Source organism: Mustela putorius, unplaced genomic scaffold, assembly GCF_011764305.1.
Source record: "Mustela putorius furo isolate JIRA1106 unplaced genomic scaffold, ASM1176430v1.1 tig00000139_pilon_pilon_pilon, whole genome shotgun sequence".
In the NCBI taxonomy this organism is placed as follows: Eukaryota; Metazoa; Chordata; class Mammalia; order Carnivora; family Mustelidae; genus Mustela; species Mustela putorius.
This window is the reverse complement of record NW_025421293.1, coordinates 1,081,164-1,099,814: the sequence shown is the minus strand read 5'-3', so window position 1 is coordinate 1,099,814 and position 18,651 is coordinate 1,081,164. Positions and strand designations below refer to the sequence as shown.

The 18,651-nt window shown below is 43.6% G+C and overlaps 1 protein-coding gene across 7 annotated transcripts in view; it reads right to left on the bottom strand.

Annotated features, from left to right (window-relative positions):
- The window catches only part of LOC101692945 (S-adenosyl-L-methionine-dependent tRNA 4-demethylwyosine synthase TYW1), a 201,127-nt gene that overhangs the window by 25,702 nt on the left and 156,774 nt on the right, over window positions 1-18,651 (bottom strand). For 6 of the 7 annotated variants that reach the window (XM_045074911.1, XM_045074908.1, XM_045074913.1 and 3 more), the window contains one exon: window positions 8,240-8,350. The exons of the other annotated variant lie outside the window; for it this stretch is intronic. In XM_045074911.1, the coding sequence (XP_044930846.1) occupies window positions 8,240-8,350 (111 nt within the window). The remainder of the gene's footprint in view (window positions 1-8,239; window positions 8,351-18,651) is intronic. 7 annotated transcript variants of the gene reach the window in all.

Below are 18,651 nucleotides of genomic sequence, written 5' to 3'. Positions count from 1 at the left end.
TGGAGGTAAATTGGCTTCCTGGTCTTTTGAACGCTCCCTGACAGCCCAGTCATATAGGACCCTAAAGTTCCACAACTAAGTTTTCTATTTGGTAAGTTACATAATGATACACTCCTAGCAATGAGGGAGATCTTAACTTTGTGGGCTCTTTCAAAATTCCAGGATCAAACTTTCTTGACAAGTGCTTTGAATATTCTAGATCTGCTACGACTAAGGAGGGAATGACTGAAATAAAAAGACATCCAGTCACCCACTCACGCTCTCTTAAACACACACGGATACAGATGTGCACACACGGATACAGATGTGCACACGCACACACGTTCTCTCACACACACATGGATACAGATGTGCACACACACTCTCACATATACACGGATACAGATGTGCACACACACATGCTCTCACACATACACGGATACAGATGTGCACACACACACACGCTCTCTCTCACATATACATGGATACAGATGTGCACACACACACACTCTCACACATCCATGGATACGGACACACGCATGCATGCACACTCGCAGACCAGAGGAGGTAGGGTGCCGCGTTATGAAGAGCCCGTGGACAAGCACTGCAGAGGGCCCGTGACCCTGCAGACGGAGCAGCTGGGGGTTGGCCGGAGACTCCGATGGGCTCTGCAAAACGCGCCACTCCAGATGGCCATTCAGAAAGGTCACTAGTGCGCTAAACTGAGGTGACCTTTGCTGAACACAGACTGGAGGTGACCCAGCTTAACTGTACTAAACAAGAGCGTCTTCTCTACCAGCCTGATGATTTATAAGAATTAGGGATGCCTGGGTGGCTCAGTTGGTTGGACGACTGCTTTCGGCTCAGGTCATGATCCCGGAGTTCCGGGATCGAGTCCCGCATCGGGCTCCCACCTCCACGGGGAGTCTGCTTCTCCCTCTGACCTTCTCCTCGCTCGTGCTCTCTCCCACTGTCTCTTTCTCAAATAAATAAATAAAATCTTTAAAAAAAAATTTTTAATTAAACTGGGCTTGAGATTTAGGTGAATTTAAAAAAGCAAATAATATGTCAGTTTTAAAAACCTTTAGGTATGGCTGAAAAATTGTATTAAATTTCCCCAAATGTATGCAAAACACAGAAATGATTTGCTGGTAGATCAGATTAGTTAGAAACATGACTTTATTTCAATTTAAATACAGTTGATATGTGAATTATACGAGCAAGCGTGCACATAGTAGCTACACAAAAGAGTTTACCTTTCATATTTAAAAAGTTCCTTGAAACAGATTTTAGATTAGATCTTACATTTAGGACAAGGGCTTTGGAAAATATTTGAATATTTCCTGTTCAGCAATAAATGACAAGTCGTTAAGCACAGACTTGGCTCGGAATGGCAGTGAGAACGAACGCCACAGCGTTCATGTGACATTGTCCCGTTCACATGAGGCTTCCCACTTAGCCGAATTCTTGCACTTAGAAGTTCTCACTGTAGCCAGACAAAACCCTCTGGGGTAAGCCATGCAAGCGACTTTCTGAGCCCACCATGGAGCCCCAGAGCTCTCCGTGACAGAAGTGCTACAGGCAGAAGCCAGTCCCAGTGAACTGGTCTGTGGAGTCACCTCTGGGAAGTCCAGGCCCCCCGTCAGGCCCCCGCGGCCCCCGCCCCACCGTGCCCCTTCTCTGCTCTGGCGGCTTCACTCCATCCTGCACTCCAGTCAACCAATGACTTGCCCCGACGTTGTTCCTGATCACACTTTAGCTCAATTATCTAAAAGTGCTTCATTTTCTTTTCTTTTCTTTTTGTTTTTTAAGATTTTAAAAATTTATTTATTTGACAGACACAGTAGGCAGAGAGGCAGGCAGAGAGAGAAGAGGAAGCAGGCTCCCTGCCGAGCAGAGAGCCCGACGCGGGGCTCGATCCCGTGACCCTTGGAACATGACCCAAGCCAAAGGCAGAGGCTTTAACCCACTGAGCCACCCAGGCGCCCCAAAGTGCTTCATTTTCTGTATCGTAGCTGTCTGCCACCTTCTCACCCCCTCCACCCTGACCCCACCCCATCTAGCACCAGCACCAACTCTGTCCCTCGCTGCTCTGAAAGAAGAGTGGACTCAAGCAAGCAATGGATGGGCACAATGTGGCAACTGGAAAGCCCTCACTTCAGAATCTGTAGGTTGAGGAGTAACAAGCAGACCCGAAGAAAGTTCCTGAAGAACAGGACAACTTACCCATCTCTGGATCTGCAGCGAAAAGAATGACCCCCACCCTTACGCCGCTGCCTTTCTGCTGGATCGCTCTGCTCTAGGACTCGGTCTCTTACTGGCTGCGTGGACGGTTTCCTGGGGATTCAAGGTCCGTCCAAGGAGCCGTGTTGTGCCAGTCTGACTATCTGACACTTCAATTAAGCTGACTGGGTGTCGAAAGGTTCCTGATAATGTTTCTCTCCTTCAGTCTGATGGGAAATGTTGCTTCGTGACTTTTTGCACAATATACTCAAAACACGACACTCTATCCTAAAAATGTTTCAACAGCTCTTCCCACAAGAAAACCAGCCCCAGCCTCTCAGCGCGGCACGCGGCCTTCCTACGGGACTGCCCCGCTCTGCATCCAGTCTTTACCGGGCGAAATTTCCCACCACGTCTTCCATCTCTGTTCAGGAACCCTCACTGCATCTGATCCCAAACTCATATCCTGCACATAGCTCTTACCGCTGTATACGTTCTGCATACACATATATAATACAGACATCTACTATACATAGGTAACGTATGATTATAACTCTGTCTGAATTCTGAGCTTCTGGGGAAAGGCTACACCTTGTTCTTCTCTGTACCCAAGCAATCTTTGCTGCGCGGCCTCAACATCGTCACATGTTCTTTATATGACGGTAAACACCAAACCCTCTTCTGATCTAATAAAATTTCATTCCCCTTATTCAGTCTTTAATGACAGGACATGAAGGAACTGATGAACTCCAGTTTGGGACCACTACCTGGGTAAGTGGATATACTCTTTACCTTTGTGCAAAGAACGGGGGTGAGGTCAGGCTACAGCATTTGCTTTACAGAATGCACTCTGCAAGGACTGAGCTCTGCAGACAGGGCCAGTGCCCAGAGTGTGAACGAGGTTTAAATCATCTGACAACAAATAATTACTGAGCACTGACTATTTTCAAGGTGCAATGCAAGGCAGAGGGTGGAAAGACAGTAATTCATTTACAAATAGACTGTGCTCGGAAGTTTCTCGACACAGCAGATGTTTATAACATGAAACACATTTTCACAAACAAGCAAGCAAATAATGATCACTAAGATTCTTAGGCTACCAAATAAAGGCCTATTTAAGTCTAATGAAGCTAAAATATATGTTCATTTACAGGGAATAAAACAGAAAAATGTTTCATAAGACTAGCAACGGCAGAAAAGAGGGAACCAATATAACAAAGAAATAGCTTCTATTGATTTAGTTTAAATAAATGTGCTTAATGAAAAGGATCTAAACGTTTACTGAACCCAGGCATATATCATCCCCCTGAATTCTCAACACAAACTTATTAAAGTGATACTATCATTCTAATTTTAATATTGAGGAAATTTAGGCTCAGAGAGGATCAGTAACCTGCCCCAGGTTACATCAGTACTTTTTAGGAGCGTTATTGAAGTATCAGAGGCTGCTCCTCCCCACTCCCCAGAAGACTCTAGCATGTGTGTGTGTGGTGGGGGGACCTCATCTTCCTTATCCATTCGTCTGTTGAAGGGCGTTTTGGCTCTTTCCACCGTTTGGCGACTGTGGCCATTGCCGCTATGAACACTGGGGTACAGATGGTCCTTCTTCTCACGACATCTGTATCTCTGGGGTAAACACCCAGCAGTGCAACTGCAGGGTCATAGGGTATGATGCCTCCATCAGAAAGGATGAATACCCAACTTTTCTATCAACATGGACGGGACTGGAGGAGATGATGCTGAGTGAAACAAGTCAAGCAGAGAGAGTCAATTGTCATATGGTTTTGCATGTTTGTGGAGCATAAGGAATAACACGGAGGACACGGGTTGATGGAGAGGAGAAGGGAGTTGGGGTAAATTGGAGGGGAGACGAACCATGAGAGACTGTGGACTCTGAGAAACAGACAGGGTTTGGGAGGGGAGGAGAGGGGGTGGGTCCTTAGGTGAGCCTGGTGGTGGGTACTGAGGAGGGCACGGATTGCGTGGAGCACTGGGTGTGGTGCATAAGCAGTGAATCCTGGAACACTGGAAAAAAAAAAAAGACTCCAGCGTGTGCAGACTAGGACAGAGCCCGTACATGCGCGCACGCTCGCACACACCTGGAAAATGCAAGACACGAGCAAGTACTGTTTGCTTCTGCAGGGAGTCCCAGGCCGATCGCCGGCCGAGGGTCAGTCCGTACAACCAATCTCACACCTTCAGGGCGTTAGGTGACCCTATGGTACTATTAAAGCTTTAATGCCAAGCCCATGTGAGGGCCAGGCTCTGGGAGACTCCTTGTTTTATGCCAGAGCGCAGGTGAAGGACGAGCTTCCAGGCACCACCGTGTACCAGCGGGTTGAGTCTGTCCTGATCGTGCTTTCCTGGAAGTAGAGGGGCTAGTGTTTGTGCTTTAGACCTGACCCAGCGGTGCCGGAGCTACGAAGGACCACCAGAGCGGCCTCTCCTTGTCGAGCTCCGAAGGGACTTCCTTATAGACCGGACAGATGGCTATGCTCCCTAAAGTATGTTTATTTTAACACACTGACTTCTAAGTGTTTTCGGAGGAATCTGAGGTTACTTAGCCTACCACATTGCTAGCTTTCTCATCAGATGTTTTTCGAAGAGTGCTTATTTTAAAAACCGCCATTTTAGGAAACTTTTCACTTTAACTAATAAGACAACAACAATAATGAAAATGTTTTGTCAGACGTTAAATAGTTTAACTCGACTGAACAGGAAAGACCTCCTTCTCCTCTACCGATTTCATTTCAGTCACTGGGATTGCAGAAGTAACGCACGCTCCCCGCTAATTCGCAGCGCACGGACGCATGAACAATAAAGTCACTAAGCCTTTCCCTGTCCTTCTTCTAAATACAACACTGGGAAGAGTCCTGTGTCCTTCTATACTATCTTAGATATAATATGTCCCAACGTATATGGTTAAAAATATAATCAAGTATTATTCTAGAACTTGCTCTGCTTCCTCAGTAGGCTACACTCTGCAAACATCCCTTTCGCTACTTCAGTTTAAAAGGAAGATACTTCATTACCCTGCGGGACCAACTAGGGCTGAATTGAACAAAGCACGTGACCCAGTCCTCAGTGGCGCAGCTCCTGCAACACAGGCCATTTCTGCCTTGGGCCTCCTACAAAGAACGAGCTGATCGCCACCAGGCTTTCTCCCGATACAACTGTTATCTGTTAGGGTATATTTTATCATTTACGTAAGGCAGTTAAAATTGAGAACAGATCACATATTTCTCCACAATTTTTAAGTAAGATCTGTTCAAGTGTCTGATTTTACTTCTGTGGCCTTTGCCTTACTTGATAAGACCATCCGCGTCCCAAGCAACGTCTCCATGTCAAATGTCGTGTCTCTGGTGCTTCGACCAGGCCCCACACATGGAGGGAGCTGACAAGTATCCGCTTGACGGGAGGGTCAAATGGCAAAAAGGAACTCTTGTTTGAAAGCAACCGTGTCATTACAACACCTCAGCGGCAGCCAAGAGGCTTTATTTCTGAGTTCCAAACTAAAACATGCATCAGAGAAATGACAGTTTACAAAGTAGCCATCTTTCTTTTAAAAATAATACCGGGTGATTCTTCTCTGTAAACAAAGGAGAGGGGGGAGAAAAAAGGTGACCGTGCGACCGAGCCAACTTGCTTTGTAATAGAAGTTTTACTGCAGCCTCACCGGGGGCTTTACTGCAGCCTTCTTGAATAACTAAGGCATAAATTAAAACCCCATTAATCCCCGGTGCTGGCCAGGTTTCCTAAGCGGACACATACACCGCAGATGTGGTTCGCATCTCTGAATCATCAGAGCTCTTGCCAAGAGCAGACTTTTAAAATTAAGAGCAATTTCAAAAGAAAAGAGTGTCTCTGACCTGACGAGAGCTGGAGTGCCGCACACTCAGACAGCAACGTTTCATCTCTCCCCAGCTCCCCGGCCCCCGGCAATACGCCCCCCCCCCCCAGAACGCAGGACTCACTAAAAGAGCTGCGGAATTCAAACATCCCCCGAAATGATGCGAGTACAGCCGCTTCGTGCACATGCACTGAGGACGGAGCTTTCGGAGATGGGGTGAATTTTCCAGCCCCTTTCTGTCATTACGTGGATGCTTAGTTGTCCACAAACCCATCTGCCTCGTAACACTCCACAGCTTTAACACCATGGCACGCTGAGGACTTCCAAATTCCCGCGGCCGGTCCCGCCTCATCCCCAGAGCCGCAGGGACCTGTACCTAAACTGGAAAGATCTCTCCAGCGACTGTGGCCAACACAGAACTCGTGAAATGACCCGCACCCCCGCCGCCCTCCTCCACTGGTGTCTTCCAGCTCAGTCAACTGTTCCACGGCCACACGACGGCTTCGGCCAAAACCCAGGTGCTGTCCTGATTCTGTCTACTCCTTCACTCCCTGCATCTCAACGGGCAACAAGCTCTGCCGGTTCGACTTCCAGAATCCATCCCAGTGCACTCACCGCTCTCCAGCGGTGTCTCCAACGACCTTCCCGAGCCGCCCCATCTCTTGCTTTATAACTAGTCTAGCTACTCCTACTCTGAACCTCTGAATCCATTCAGGACAGCAGCAGGGTGACCTTTTAAAATCACAAATCACACCACATCCCCTCCAGCTTAAAACCTTTGCCCAGTACATCTACTATTCAAAAAGCTGACCATGAAATTTAGTATAAAACCCAGTTCTTTTCTTGCTTGGAGGTTCTAACAGAATCCGGCCCCATCCCGCCTCTGTGGTTCACCTTGTGTCTCCGCCGACTCAGCTGTCCCACTGCGATCACACGGGACCTCTGGACAGCGGCCCGGAATGCCCTGACCCCAGGCCTCTATGTACCGCACTGTTTCTTACTATTTAGGAATCAGTTGTAAAAAAAAGTCCTCTTCTCTTCAGCAAAACCCCCTTATGAAATCTAAAACAGTGAATCACAATATCTAGGCAAAATAGTAGCTGCCCTTTGGCACAGAAGTCCACTTACAGGAATCCAAAGAAACATGGGCAAAGAGACATGGGCAAAAGCAGGCCAGAGACCAGCAGACGTGACTGCCTCTGCTGTAAGTATAAATACCACCAACCAAATAACCGTGAAATGCAGACACACACACACACACACATTTGATCAATCTTCTCTCGCTCTAACTGCCAATTCATAGGGCGTACGGGGGACACAGGAACACGCAGTCAGCAAAATGGAAAATACAGACACAGGAACTAGCCAGGATGAATAAACAAGATGACTGATGTGGGACAGAGGAGAGAAAACACATGGAGGAGGAACTAACAGGTTAAAAGAAATTTAAGAGAGAAACAATCCAATTTCCGTCAATGACCCTTACGGGGACCCAGATTCACGAGTCCTGCTTAAACAGGAAGAAATAATTGGTCCCGTTTAAAACCTTCTATTTGCGACACTTGCACGACCGCTCTGAACACTGTGCAGCTGTGAGTAAGTGTTTAAAACGCGTGTCTGTCTTTTAGAGACATCTCCTCAAAGAGCTATGGGTAAGCCATATGATGTGGGGCTCTGCTTCCAAATTACAGGGTAAGGCAGAGAAAATGGGCTGGGGTAGACTAGAAACAGGACTGGTCAGGAGTGGACAACTTCTGAAGCCAGGTGTTGACTACATGGAGGTCCCTAGACCAGTCTCACTGCTTCTGTTTAGATTTGAAATTCTCCGCGATAAAAGTTTATTTTAAAGCCCACCAGGTCCTCACTATAATGCTATTTTATTTCTCAGGACATTCATGTCACGATGTAGTTTTTAATTATTCATTTTGTGTTGACCGTCTACCTCTCCATGCATACAAGCTTGCTAAGAACAAAAGCTTGCTCTTCACTGTTATGGTCCCCACGCCTAGGCCGTGCCAGGCTCTTGATCAACATTCCTACAGGAATAAAGAAGACACCTGAGCCCCGTGGGGTTTTAAAAGATGCTGACTTGGCGGCGGCCAGCACAGCACCAGGGGCGATGCGATGGCACAGGATGGCAGCACAGCACCAGGGGCGATGCGATGGCACAGGCTGGCAGGAGCTTACCTTCACTTCGATGAAGTCGGGATTCCCCAGGGACACCAGCTCGGCGTAGGCCTGGAGCTCGTCCACATTCCACGCTTTCACTAGAGTCAGTCTGTACACGGTGCGCTGTTGCTAAAACAGAGGAAAAGCCAACTTTGTTTTTATCTTGGTGGAAGTCACACCTAGGAAGATTTTCAAATTACTTCGATGAGAACTCAGCGTATGCGAAATTCAGCACTTTTTTTTTTTAAGATTTTATTTATTTATTTGACAGAGAGAGATCACAAGTAGGCCGAGAGGCAGGCAGAGAGAGGGGGAAGCAGGCTTCCCACCAAGGAGAGAGCACAATGCGGGGCTCAATCCCAGGACGCTGGGATCATGACTTGAGCCGAAGGCAAAGGCTTTAACCCTCTGAGCCACCCAGGAGCCCCAGCACTAACTTTTGTAAGTCGAAGTTATATTTTGTAGAAAGATGAAGAAAATGTATACAATATAGTAAGATTCCTATAAGCCCTTTAAAGGCACAGATGCTAGTATGCATCTTCTCCCACTCTAACCTCTGACACTGCAATAGGCACCCAAACGTTTGCCGTCAACCACACACTGATCTAGATTTAGTAAGAAACTATAAATTGACTGAACAGGTCGAGACGCTGAAAATCAATTCAAATAACCTTCAGGCTCTCACTCACTCAAGTGATTATGGTAAGAATTTCTAATTACTCTGGTCTTCTCTCCGGCTTTCTCGTCCTTTAATGACCTTGCTGGCAGAAAAGGCGCATTTCTGAACTGTCAGTGCTGTCACCTGTCAACCATTTAAACAAAAGATGTACTGGTTCTCTGAAAGCAACTAGACAACAGACATCAAAAGCTTTCAAAAGTTTATGCCTCTGACTTTGTAATTCCCTTCCAGGACCCCAGACAAATGTTCAAATATTCAAAGCCTTATTTCAACATCTCAGAACATTCCTTGTAATGGTTTGAAACCTAAAGCAAGCGTGGGGGGCATGAGCTAAGACTTGCCTCCAACCCACAGTGCACAGCAAAGGTGCTGTGAAGTACGTGCTTATGTGCCCGTGATTACATCCGCCTGCAGCCAGTTCCCAGGCAATACCCATGCTTTAAGCAGCAAGGTCCAAAATACTTCAGAGAAAAACAAAGTGAGGTGAGAAATGAACAAAACGGTATCAACCTCTCTATTTATGTCTGTTTGAAGATTTCTGTAAGTAGTGAAAAAGAAGAAACACTTGAGATCTTCAATGAAAAAATCTAATGAACGGTATTAGGCAGCCATACCACAAAATGTTCTCAAAAATTATTTTAAAATACAGCATGTAATGCAAGAAAAGACAGGAATCTTCCAGATGCCTCCTACATTGCTAGAATTCACCTAACAAAAATGGCAGAGAACTGCAGACCACGCTCATTTGTACTTATTATATACACAAAAATCTCACAGAAATCTTAGCAATTAAGATTTGGCACTATTTTAAAAATTCTAGGAACGCAGGGTGCCTGGGTGGCTTAGTCAGTTGAGTGTCCTGCTCCTGATTTCGAGTTAGGTCATGATCTCGGGGTGGTGGGATCGAGCCCCATGTCGGGCTCTGTGCTCAGTGAGGAGTTTGTTGGAGATTCTCACTCTCCATCTTCCTCTCCCCAGGATCAAGCTCCCTCTCTAAAATAAATAAATAAAATTTCAAAAAAACTCTAGGAAGGTAGGGATGAGTCATTATATGGTTTAACACAGAAAAATCCATGTGGTTTTCTTCAAGGATACACAAAAATATTTGATATAACTTAAAAGCCATCCCTAATTTTAAAGCAAAACAGAATAAAGAAATCAAAGACCATTTGTAACTTAAAAAACCGTATTCTTAACATAAAGAAAACACTCTGCAGTCAACTCTCAGTTATTTAGAAAATACAGGCGTCCGCATTCAGTTGGACTAACGGGAGGATGCTCACTCCGTCACGTTTATCGACGCTTCCCCCGAACGTTAAAAACCAAGCAGTACGACAAGGGAACCAGAATTATTGGGTACTACACAAAAAATAACTACTTGCAAATGACAGAACTGCCTTCTTGAAAACCTGTCAACCAAAAAATTATGCTAAGGAAAAGTGACCGGTTACTAAATAAAAGTATAAAACAAACAGCTTTCCTGGCACAGATTAGTGGAGTAAAATGGATGCTGGGGCCAGACCGAATCCCACATACTTAGTTTCCTACCTTTACCCTCTGTTCTGTTTCTTTCTTTTTTTAAAGATGTTATTTAATTACTTGAGAGACAGCACAGAGGGAGAGGGAAAAGCAGGGTCCCCGCTGAGCAGAGAGCCCGACGTAGGGCTCGATCCCAGAACCCTGGGACCATGACCTGAGCTGAAGGCAGATGCTCAACGACTGAGCCACCCAGGCCCCCTGTTCTCAGTTTCGACTCTATGTAAACCGGGGGTCCTGCACAGGATAAAAAGGGTGAGTCAGCGTAGACCTTAGAACCCAGCCTGACAGCAGTAAGTCCTCAACAGTATTACTGCTAGACGCCAGCAAAGACCAATTATGAAATGCAAGCAAGGAAAATTTTACTGACAACTGTAAAACACATGTATAAAACACCTCGTAATTAGTTTGTGAAATAACACGGACACTCAAGAAAATAGGTCCGAGAGACCTAAACAAAAATTCACCTGCACGGAGAGCCATGATAGATTTATAAACACAACGTTAAATTAGTGGGAGTTTAACTTTCCCCTGAACAGACAAACTGGCGACGGACCAGCGGCAGCAGCCGGGGTGAGCACTTCCTCAGCGCCGACCACAAGCCAGCTGCCGTTTCACGTGCCTAGTATCAGAGTGAAGACTCCAGTATTTTCTAATCTTTACCACAAATCGTACAAAATCGGTTTGATTATTATCTTCACGTGACAGTTATGAAACCGAGGCCTAGAGCAGTTGAATAAATTTCCCGAGGTTACGCAGCTGGAAAGCAGCGAGGCTGGGAGGTGAACCGAACAGTACGGCTCTCTCTCGCTCTGCTAAGCCTTCTCAGAATCATGAAATGAAACACAACGAGAAAGGTGCAGGAGACGCGCATGTGCGGCTGAGGGTGGACATAAGGAACACACCCCTTTGGCCACCATCGTTCCCTTTGTCCCCAAGACACCTAATACCCCGAGTCACATCACAGTTGTAGATTCCTGCCTGTATGAAATCCACATAAAGGGAACCATGTTCCTTTGTGTCTTGCTTCTGTCACTGAACACATCTATGAAATTCCTCCATGTCACTGGAAGTTCACGTCTGTTCATTTTCTTTGTTATCCAGCGCTCCGTTAGTTGAATGTGCAACAATTTACTCACTGGCCCCCACGGATAGACATCTGGACCATTTCCACTTTTCAGCTGTTACGCCTTTATGGCACTGGAGTTCAATTCTATTTCGGGAAATTGTATGAAATGCTACTATGACGTATCTTCTCTTAGGTCTGGCTTCTCCCACCGAAACTACCTCTGCGAGAGTGCCCTACCGTGGACTGTAGCTGTCTGGACGTCTTCATTCCCGTGTACTGGTCCATCGCATGAATATACTACTGGGGAAAGTTGTCTGTCTGTTCCCAGTTTGGGTCCCTTACAAAATAACGTTGCCACCAGCGTTGCTACACTTAACCCTTGAGATGCAGGAGAGCACATACTTCTCTTGCATGCACCTCAGAGAAGAAATGCTCGGCCTCTGGACACGCACTCATGCAACTCCGGACCTGCCAGCCCGGCTTCCCAAGTCACTCCACTTACCTTCTCCCGCAGGTCGCAGAGTCCCAGCCGTCTCTCTTGGTCACAACACTTGGTGTTGTCAGTCTTTACACTTGGCCACCCCTGTATTCTTCGATTCTGATTTGCCTGATTACTGAAGAAGCTGATTACGTTTCTGGCCATTTGGGTGTTAGCTTTTGTGAAGGGGCTGTTCTGGTATATTAAATATTTCTTTATTGGGCTTTTTCCTACTGACTTTTTTCCAAATTCTTTATATATTCTGGCTACAAGAAGGCTATTATAAATGTCTGAGAAATATTTCCACACACTTTATGGCTTTTCTTTTCACTTTCTTCCTATCTTTGGATCCACAGAAGTAACTAATTTTCATACCTTTTAATCTATAACAAAGTTACAATCAAATTGCTACAGACAAAGAGAAGCATTATGGGATTACTGGAAAAGGAGTATTATTGGACTTGATTAGATTAGTTTATTTCAAATTATCAACTTCACGTTCTGGGTTTTGCTGTGTCTGTGGGGAGCATACTCAATGCAATGATTTCAGAGACTTTATTTAAAGTCTGTTTAAAATTAGGTAAAATAGTTCCTAAGGTCTCTAGAAGAACAAAAGGGTGTTAGACTAGTTAGATTAGATTAAAACAAAAACTATGTGCAGCTGTTACTTGAAAGGTGAAAGCTGGAATTGCCTTTGCAAAGGAAATACTTAATGCTGTTATTTTATTCTTCTTTGTTAAAAAAGAAAAAAGAATGTAAACTGGATTGTATCCATTTAATTTGAATTAAACTTTTTTTTTCAGTTTGGGGATTTAGTACTTTTAATTTGCACAGGCTATAGAATGGCCATTACTACAGAATTTTCTGAATGTGGCATGTTATCTGGTGGGGACAGGCACAGCGTGGTACCACAGAATATAAAAATGAGGATGAAGGTATTTAATTCAGGCAAACAGCTTAGCTACTTGCTGTTTAGTGTTCAATGTTATCTGTAAAATGTCACAATGTGATTTGTCGAAAATGTCAAGAAGTTGGCATGTTATAATTACACGTGTTTTCTGTTAACTTCGAGGGTCTAAGATCCCCCCAACCTGCCCCAGTGGTGCACACCAACACAGCAATATGGGGGGGCAGGGAGATATCTGAATGTAATATCACATCAAATGCGGCTGGTCTCTAGCAAGAGACCTCGACGTTCACCTCTAAAATTTAGACCCGATCTTTGTGGCAGATTTTAAATTTGTGTTTTAACTTACGATGTTAAGGAGGGAAGCAATACATCAACTGAAAATACATGGATGAAAAACTGAGGTCAAGATACCAAAGGTAAATGTTAAATGCTCATCCAAGGGGACCGAGGGAAAAAGGATTAAGTACAAAGCAGAAAAGGCCCGAGTAGTCAGGAAGGATGGGGGAACGGAGCAAAAGTATAAGATGAAAAAAGAAACATGGTCTGGCCCAAGGAAGGGTCTGAGTCCACTTCCGCTACTGTCACCACCACTAGCACCAGCAGTGGCACAAGCCCCCCGTGCACACAGGGATCCACCAACAGACACTGGGTCCGTCTCTAGGCCAGGCGTAATTCCAGCAGCTGGAGATACAGCACTGAGCAAAGCAAACAAAGTGCTGCTTGTTGTATGACTTACATTCTATTCTGGTAAGTGAACAAAGCCAGAATCAAAAAAAATGGGCCACAGTAGTAATACCAAGAGAGCAGAGGAGCCGGGAGACCAGCAGAGGCAGGCGTCCACCGCCACGGCCTTCTGCACCATCTCCTCAATCTACAAAAACCAAAGTGAATGTGGAGCAAGTGCATGCTTGTCAAAAAGTTAATTCTGAACCGAATGACTTAAAGCAAACTGAACAAAACAAAACCCCTCAAAATGAAAACAATTCCTCAATGATGACTATTGTTTCTAAAAACAAAGAAATATTTTAATAAATATTTTAATACCTCTACTAGAAACTGGGCACTCTATCAAACTCCTTAGGAACCATACCTGTTACTGAAATGGTTTTAAACTAAGCTTTATACTATTTGTGGGAGACAAAACAATGTGTCAATCTGATAAGTCAAATAAACAATGAATGAGAAAATAAATTCAAAGACACAACTCATGATAAACTGAATGAAATATTCTTTATGCCCAAGGCAAACTGTTACAGAATTACTCTGAAAATAAATTAAGTAACCAAACAATTTTAACCTTAATGAACAACTAAAAATGCAGATCAAGGAAAGAGGGTAAAAGCATGGTTATAAGACTCAGTGAAGGGGCGCCTGGGTGGCTCAGTGGGTTAAGCGTCTGCCTTCAGCTCAGGTCATGATCTCAGGGTCCTGGGATTGAACCTCGCATCGGGCTCTCTGCTCAGCAGGAGCCTGCTTCCTCCTCTCTCTGTCTGCCTCTCTGCCTGCTTGTGATCTCTATCAAATAAATAAATAAAATATTTTAAAAAAAATTAAAAAGACTCAGTGAAGAAAATCTGATCCAACAGGAAATCATTAAAGGAACACTCATCAAGCCACTAATAATGTTTACTTCCCAAAAAAGGAGGAAGATTGTAGGCTTATTATTTACATTTCTTCTTAAAGATCCAAACACCATGAAGTGTACTAACACACACATTACAAAAGTCTCAGGAGAGCAAAGAAAAAAATGGCAAAAAGAATATTTGAAAAAAGAATGCCAATAACTTCAAAAACTTGGTGAAAAACATAAATTCACACATTCAAGAAGCTCAACAAATTCCAAGAAGGATGAACTCAGAGACCCACACTAGGACACATGATAATGAAACTGTCAAAAGACAAAGAGAACCCTGAAAGCAGCAAGACAGAGTGATTTATCACATATGAGACTCCTGATAAGGTCCAGGGCCCATTTCTCACATTTCTCATCACCAACCATAGTAGTCGGGACACAGCTGGGGAGGAAGTGGCGGGGGTGGGGTTGTCAATCAGGAATATTTTACCTGGCAAAACTATCCTTCAAAAAATAAAGGAGAAACCAAGCCACTCCCAGATGAAGAAAAGCAGAGGGAGTGCACCGGGAGCAGAAGTGCCAGAGGAGAAGGTAAAGGGGACAACAGAACCACAGGAAAGCACACCAGACAGTAACTAGAAAGCAAATGAAGAAATAAAACTCCAATAAAGGTACCTGCATGGTACTCTATTTTTGGTCTGCAACTCCTCTTTTTGTTTCCAAATGTAATCTGAAATACATCTACATAAAAGAATAACTACAGGGTGCCTGGATGGCTCAGTCATCCTGCCTTCGGCTTAGGTCACAGGATCCAGACCCGCACTGGGCTTCCTGCTCTGTGGGGAGCCTGCTTTTCCCTCTCCCCTGGCCTATGCTCCCTATCTTGCTGTCTCTCCCTCTCTCTCTCTGTCAAATAAATAAATCTTAAAAATCTAAGTAAAATCTAAAAAAAAAAGGTAATTACAAATCTATGTTAAATGGGCACATGGTGTATAAAAAGTAAGGTATTAAATTAACAACATAAACGAGGAAGACGGAGTTGTATAGGATCAGTGTTTGTATGTAATTGAAGTTAATCTAGCAGGAATTCAAACTAAACTTAAAAATTAAAGGTCTTTTCTACTATTAAGAAAATAACTTAAAAAATACACAAAAAGGAAAATGAAGAGGGAATCAAAAGGCACACTGGGAAAAAAACCAATCAAACTAAAAAGGTCAGTACTAGAAGAAATGAGAAACAAAAAGATGCAAGACATATAGAAAACAAAAATCATACAAGTCTTCATCATAATCACCTTAAATGTAAGTTGACTAAATTCACCTATTAAAAGACACAATGGATTTTTCTTTTTTTTTTTCTTTTCTTTTTTTTTTTTTTTTAAAGATTTTATTTATTTATTCGGCAGGTAGAGATCACAAGTAGGCAGAGAGGCAGGCAGAAAGAGAGAGAGGAGGAAGCAGGCTCCCTGCTGAACAGAGAGCCCGATGCGGGGCTCGATCCCAGGACCCTGGGATCATGACCGGAGCTGAAGGCAGAGGCTTTAACCCACTGAGCCACCCAGGCGCCCCCACAATGGATTTTTCTTAAAAAAAAAAAAAAAAAAAAAAATTAAAGCCTTCTATGCTGTCTACAAATTAGGTTCACTTCAGATCCAAAGATACATATTTGTGGAAAGTGAGAGGATAGAAAAATCAGATTCAATGAAAGCCGTAAACAAGAGAGAGCTGGGGTGGCTATACTCCTAACAAACCAAATAGATTTTAAGTAAAGGTTGGTTAAGAGACAAGAAAGGCCCTTACATATTGAGAAGACGGCTAACTCATCCAGCTGTTAACAATTATAAACATATATGCACCAAGCAACAAGCACACACAGAGGATCTGCCACAAGATTAACAGCCAGTCTCTCATCAGGAGTACGGCCAAACCAGGAGCGCCCACATGAACCTTTGGGGTCCAGAGTTCTTTCTGGTGCTCCATCACACTGCTCATATGGCTAATCTTGGGTTTCCAGAACCTCCTGGATGTTCAGGGTCATAATTTTAGTTATCAGTTCCTCTGGAGATTGGAACTAATAATAGAATTAGTGAAGAAACTAATAAGGCTCCAAAGCCTCCACCATAAATCATATTTCTAGACTGTCCAGTGGCCAAAGCTCCCATGCAAACAAAGATACTTCTGTCAGGTAGGACATTCCAAGAATCAAGAGATCATCTCCCAGCAGTCAAGGGCAAAAGCCATACATCTTAGGTAAAGTTAATTTTTCACTACACACTAATGGGTCAGAAGAAAAATGAAAAGGGAAAATACTTTGAGATAAATAAAAACAAAACCACAACATACCAAAACTTAGAGAAACTGAAAAAGCAGTGCTTGGAGAAAAAATTAATAGCTCTAAACACCTACATTAAAAAAAAAAATCTTAAACATTAACCTAAGTTCACACCTCAAGTACCTAGAAAAGTAAATTAAAACAAAAGCAAAAAGAAAGAAAGAAAGACTAGAGAACAGAACAGAGTAAAAGAGAGAATGGAGAAATTCTGGAGAAGAAAGAAACCCCAAGCTGGTTCTACAAAAATATCAGCACAATTGACAAACCTGTACCTAGACTGAAACAGAGAGAAGACACAAGTAAAACAGAAGTGAAGGCGGAGACAATGCTGCCAACCTTGCAGAAATAAAAAGGGGTACAAGAGAAGACTGTGAACAACTGTAGGCCAACAAATTAGATATAACCTAAATTAAGTGGACAAATTCCTAGAAACACACAAATTGCCAAAAATGACTCACAGACAAATGGAAAATCTGAACAGACCTGTAACAAGTAAAGAGATTAGATCAGTAATCAAAAAACTCCCAACCAAAAAAGTCCAGAAACAGATGGCTTCTCTGGTGAATTCTGCCAAACCAAACATTTCAAGAATAATTCTCCAACTCTTCCCATTAGCGGGAGAAAAGGGAGCAATTTTGAACTCCTCTGAGACCACATTACCTTAGAACCAAAGATATCAGAAGAAAAATATCCCTTATGAACATAGTATCCCTTATGAACATAAATGCCGAAATGCTATCACACCAAATCCAACAACGTATTAAAATATTATGCAGCATGAATTAGTGGGATTTATTCCAGGAATGAAAAAGAAACAGACTGCATGAATTCATTTGTATGAAATACCCAGAACAGGTGTATCCTTAGATACAGAAAGCAGATTTGTCGTTGTCAGCAAGTGGGTAAGGAGGGTGGCTTACTGGATATAAGACTTTGTTTTGGAATGATGAAATGTTTGGGAACTAGGCAGAGATACTAAGTGCCAGTGGGTTCTTCACTTTAGAATGACTAACTTTACGTTACTTGACTTTCATCTAAATAAAAAATAAAAAGTTCTTGTCAAAATTCCAGGTGCCCATTTTTCAGCAGGGTGGGGGGGGTGATGATTTTCAAGATGCATACAGAAATGCATATGGACTCAAAGAGCCAAAATAACTTTGAAAAAGAACAAATTTGGGGGACTCATACTTCCTGATTTCAAGACTCACTCAAAGCTCTAATAACCAGACCAAGACTGTGTGATAGTGACATGAGAACGGACACATGGATCAGGGCAACAGAACTGAGTCCGGAAGGGAACTCACACATTCATTGACAACTGATTGGACAAGCATGTCAAGTCCATTCAGTGGAGGAAGAACAGTCCTGAGACAACTGGACATTCACACACAAATGCATGAGGTGGAACCTCTACTTCATACCATACATGAAAACTAAGTCCAAATTGATCAAAGATCTATATGTAAGAGTTAGGAAATGAACCTCTTTCAAAAGCACAAGCAACAAATGAAAAAAATAAGTTGAACTTCATCAAAATGACAAACTTTGGTGCTTTGGTCTGGCAGTTCCTCAGAAAGTGAAACATACAATTACCGTAAGACCTAACAATTCCGCTCCTAGGCAGATACACTTGAAAGAACTGGAAACATAGATTCACATGAAAACTTGCACATGAATATTCACAGCCTGTTATTTGTAAGAGCCAAAAGGAGGGAAGCATCCAATGTCTGTCAGCTGATGGATGGACAAACAAAATGTAGCGTATCCGTACAATGGAGTATTCCTCGGCTAGAAGCACAAAGGGTGGGTCCTGATGCAAGCAAGTACGTGAATGACTCTTGAAAACAATTATG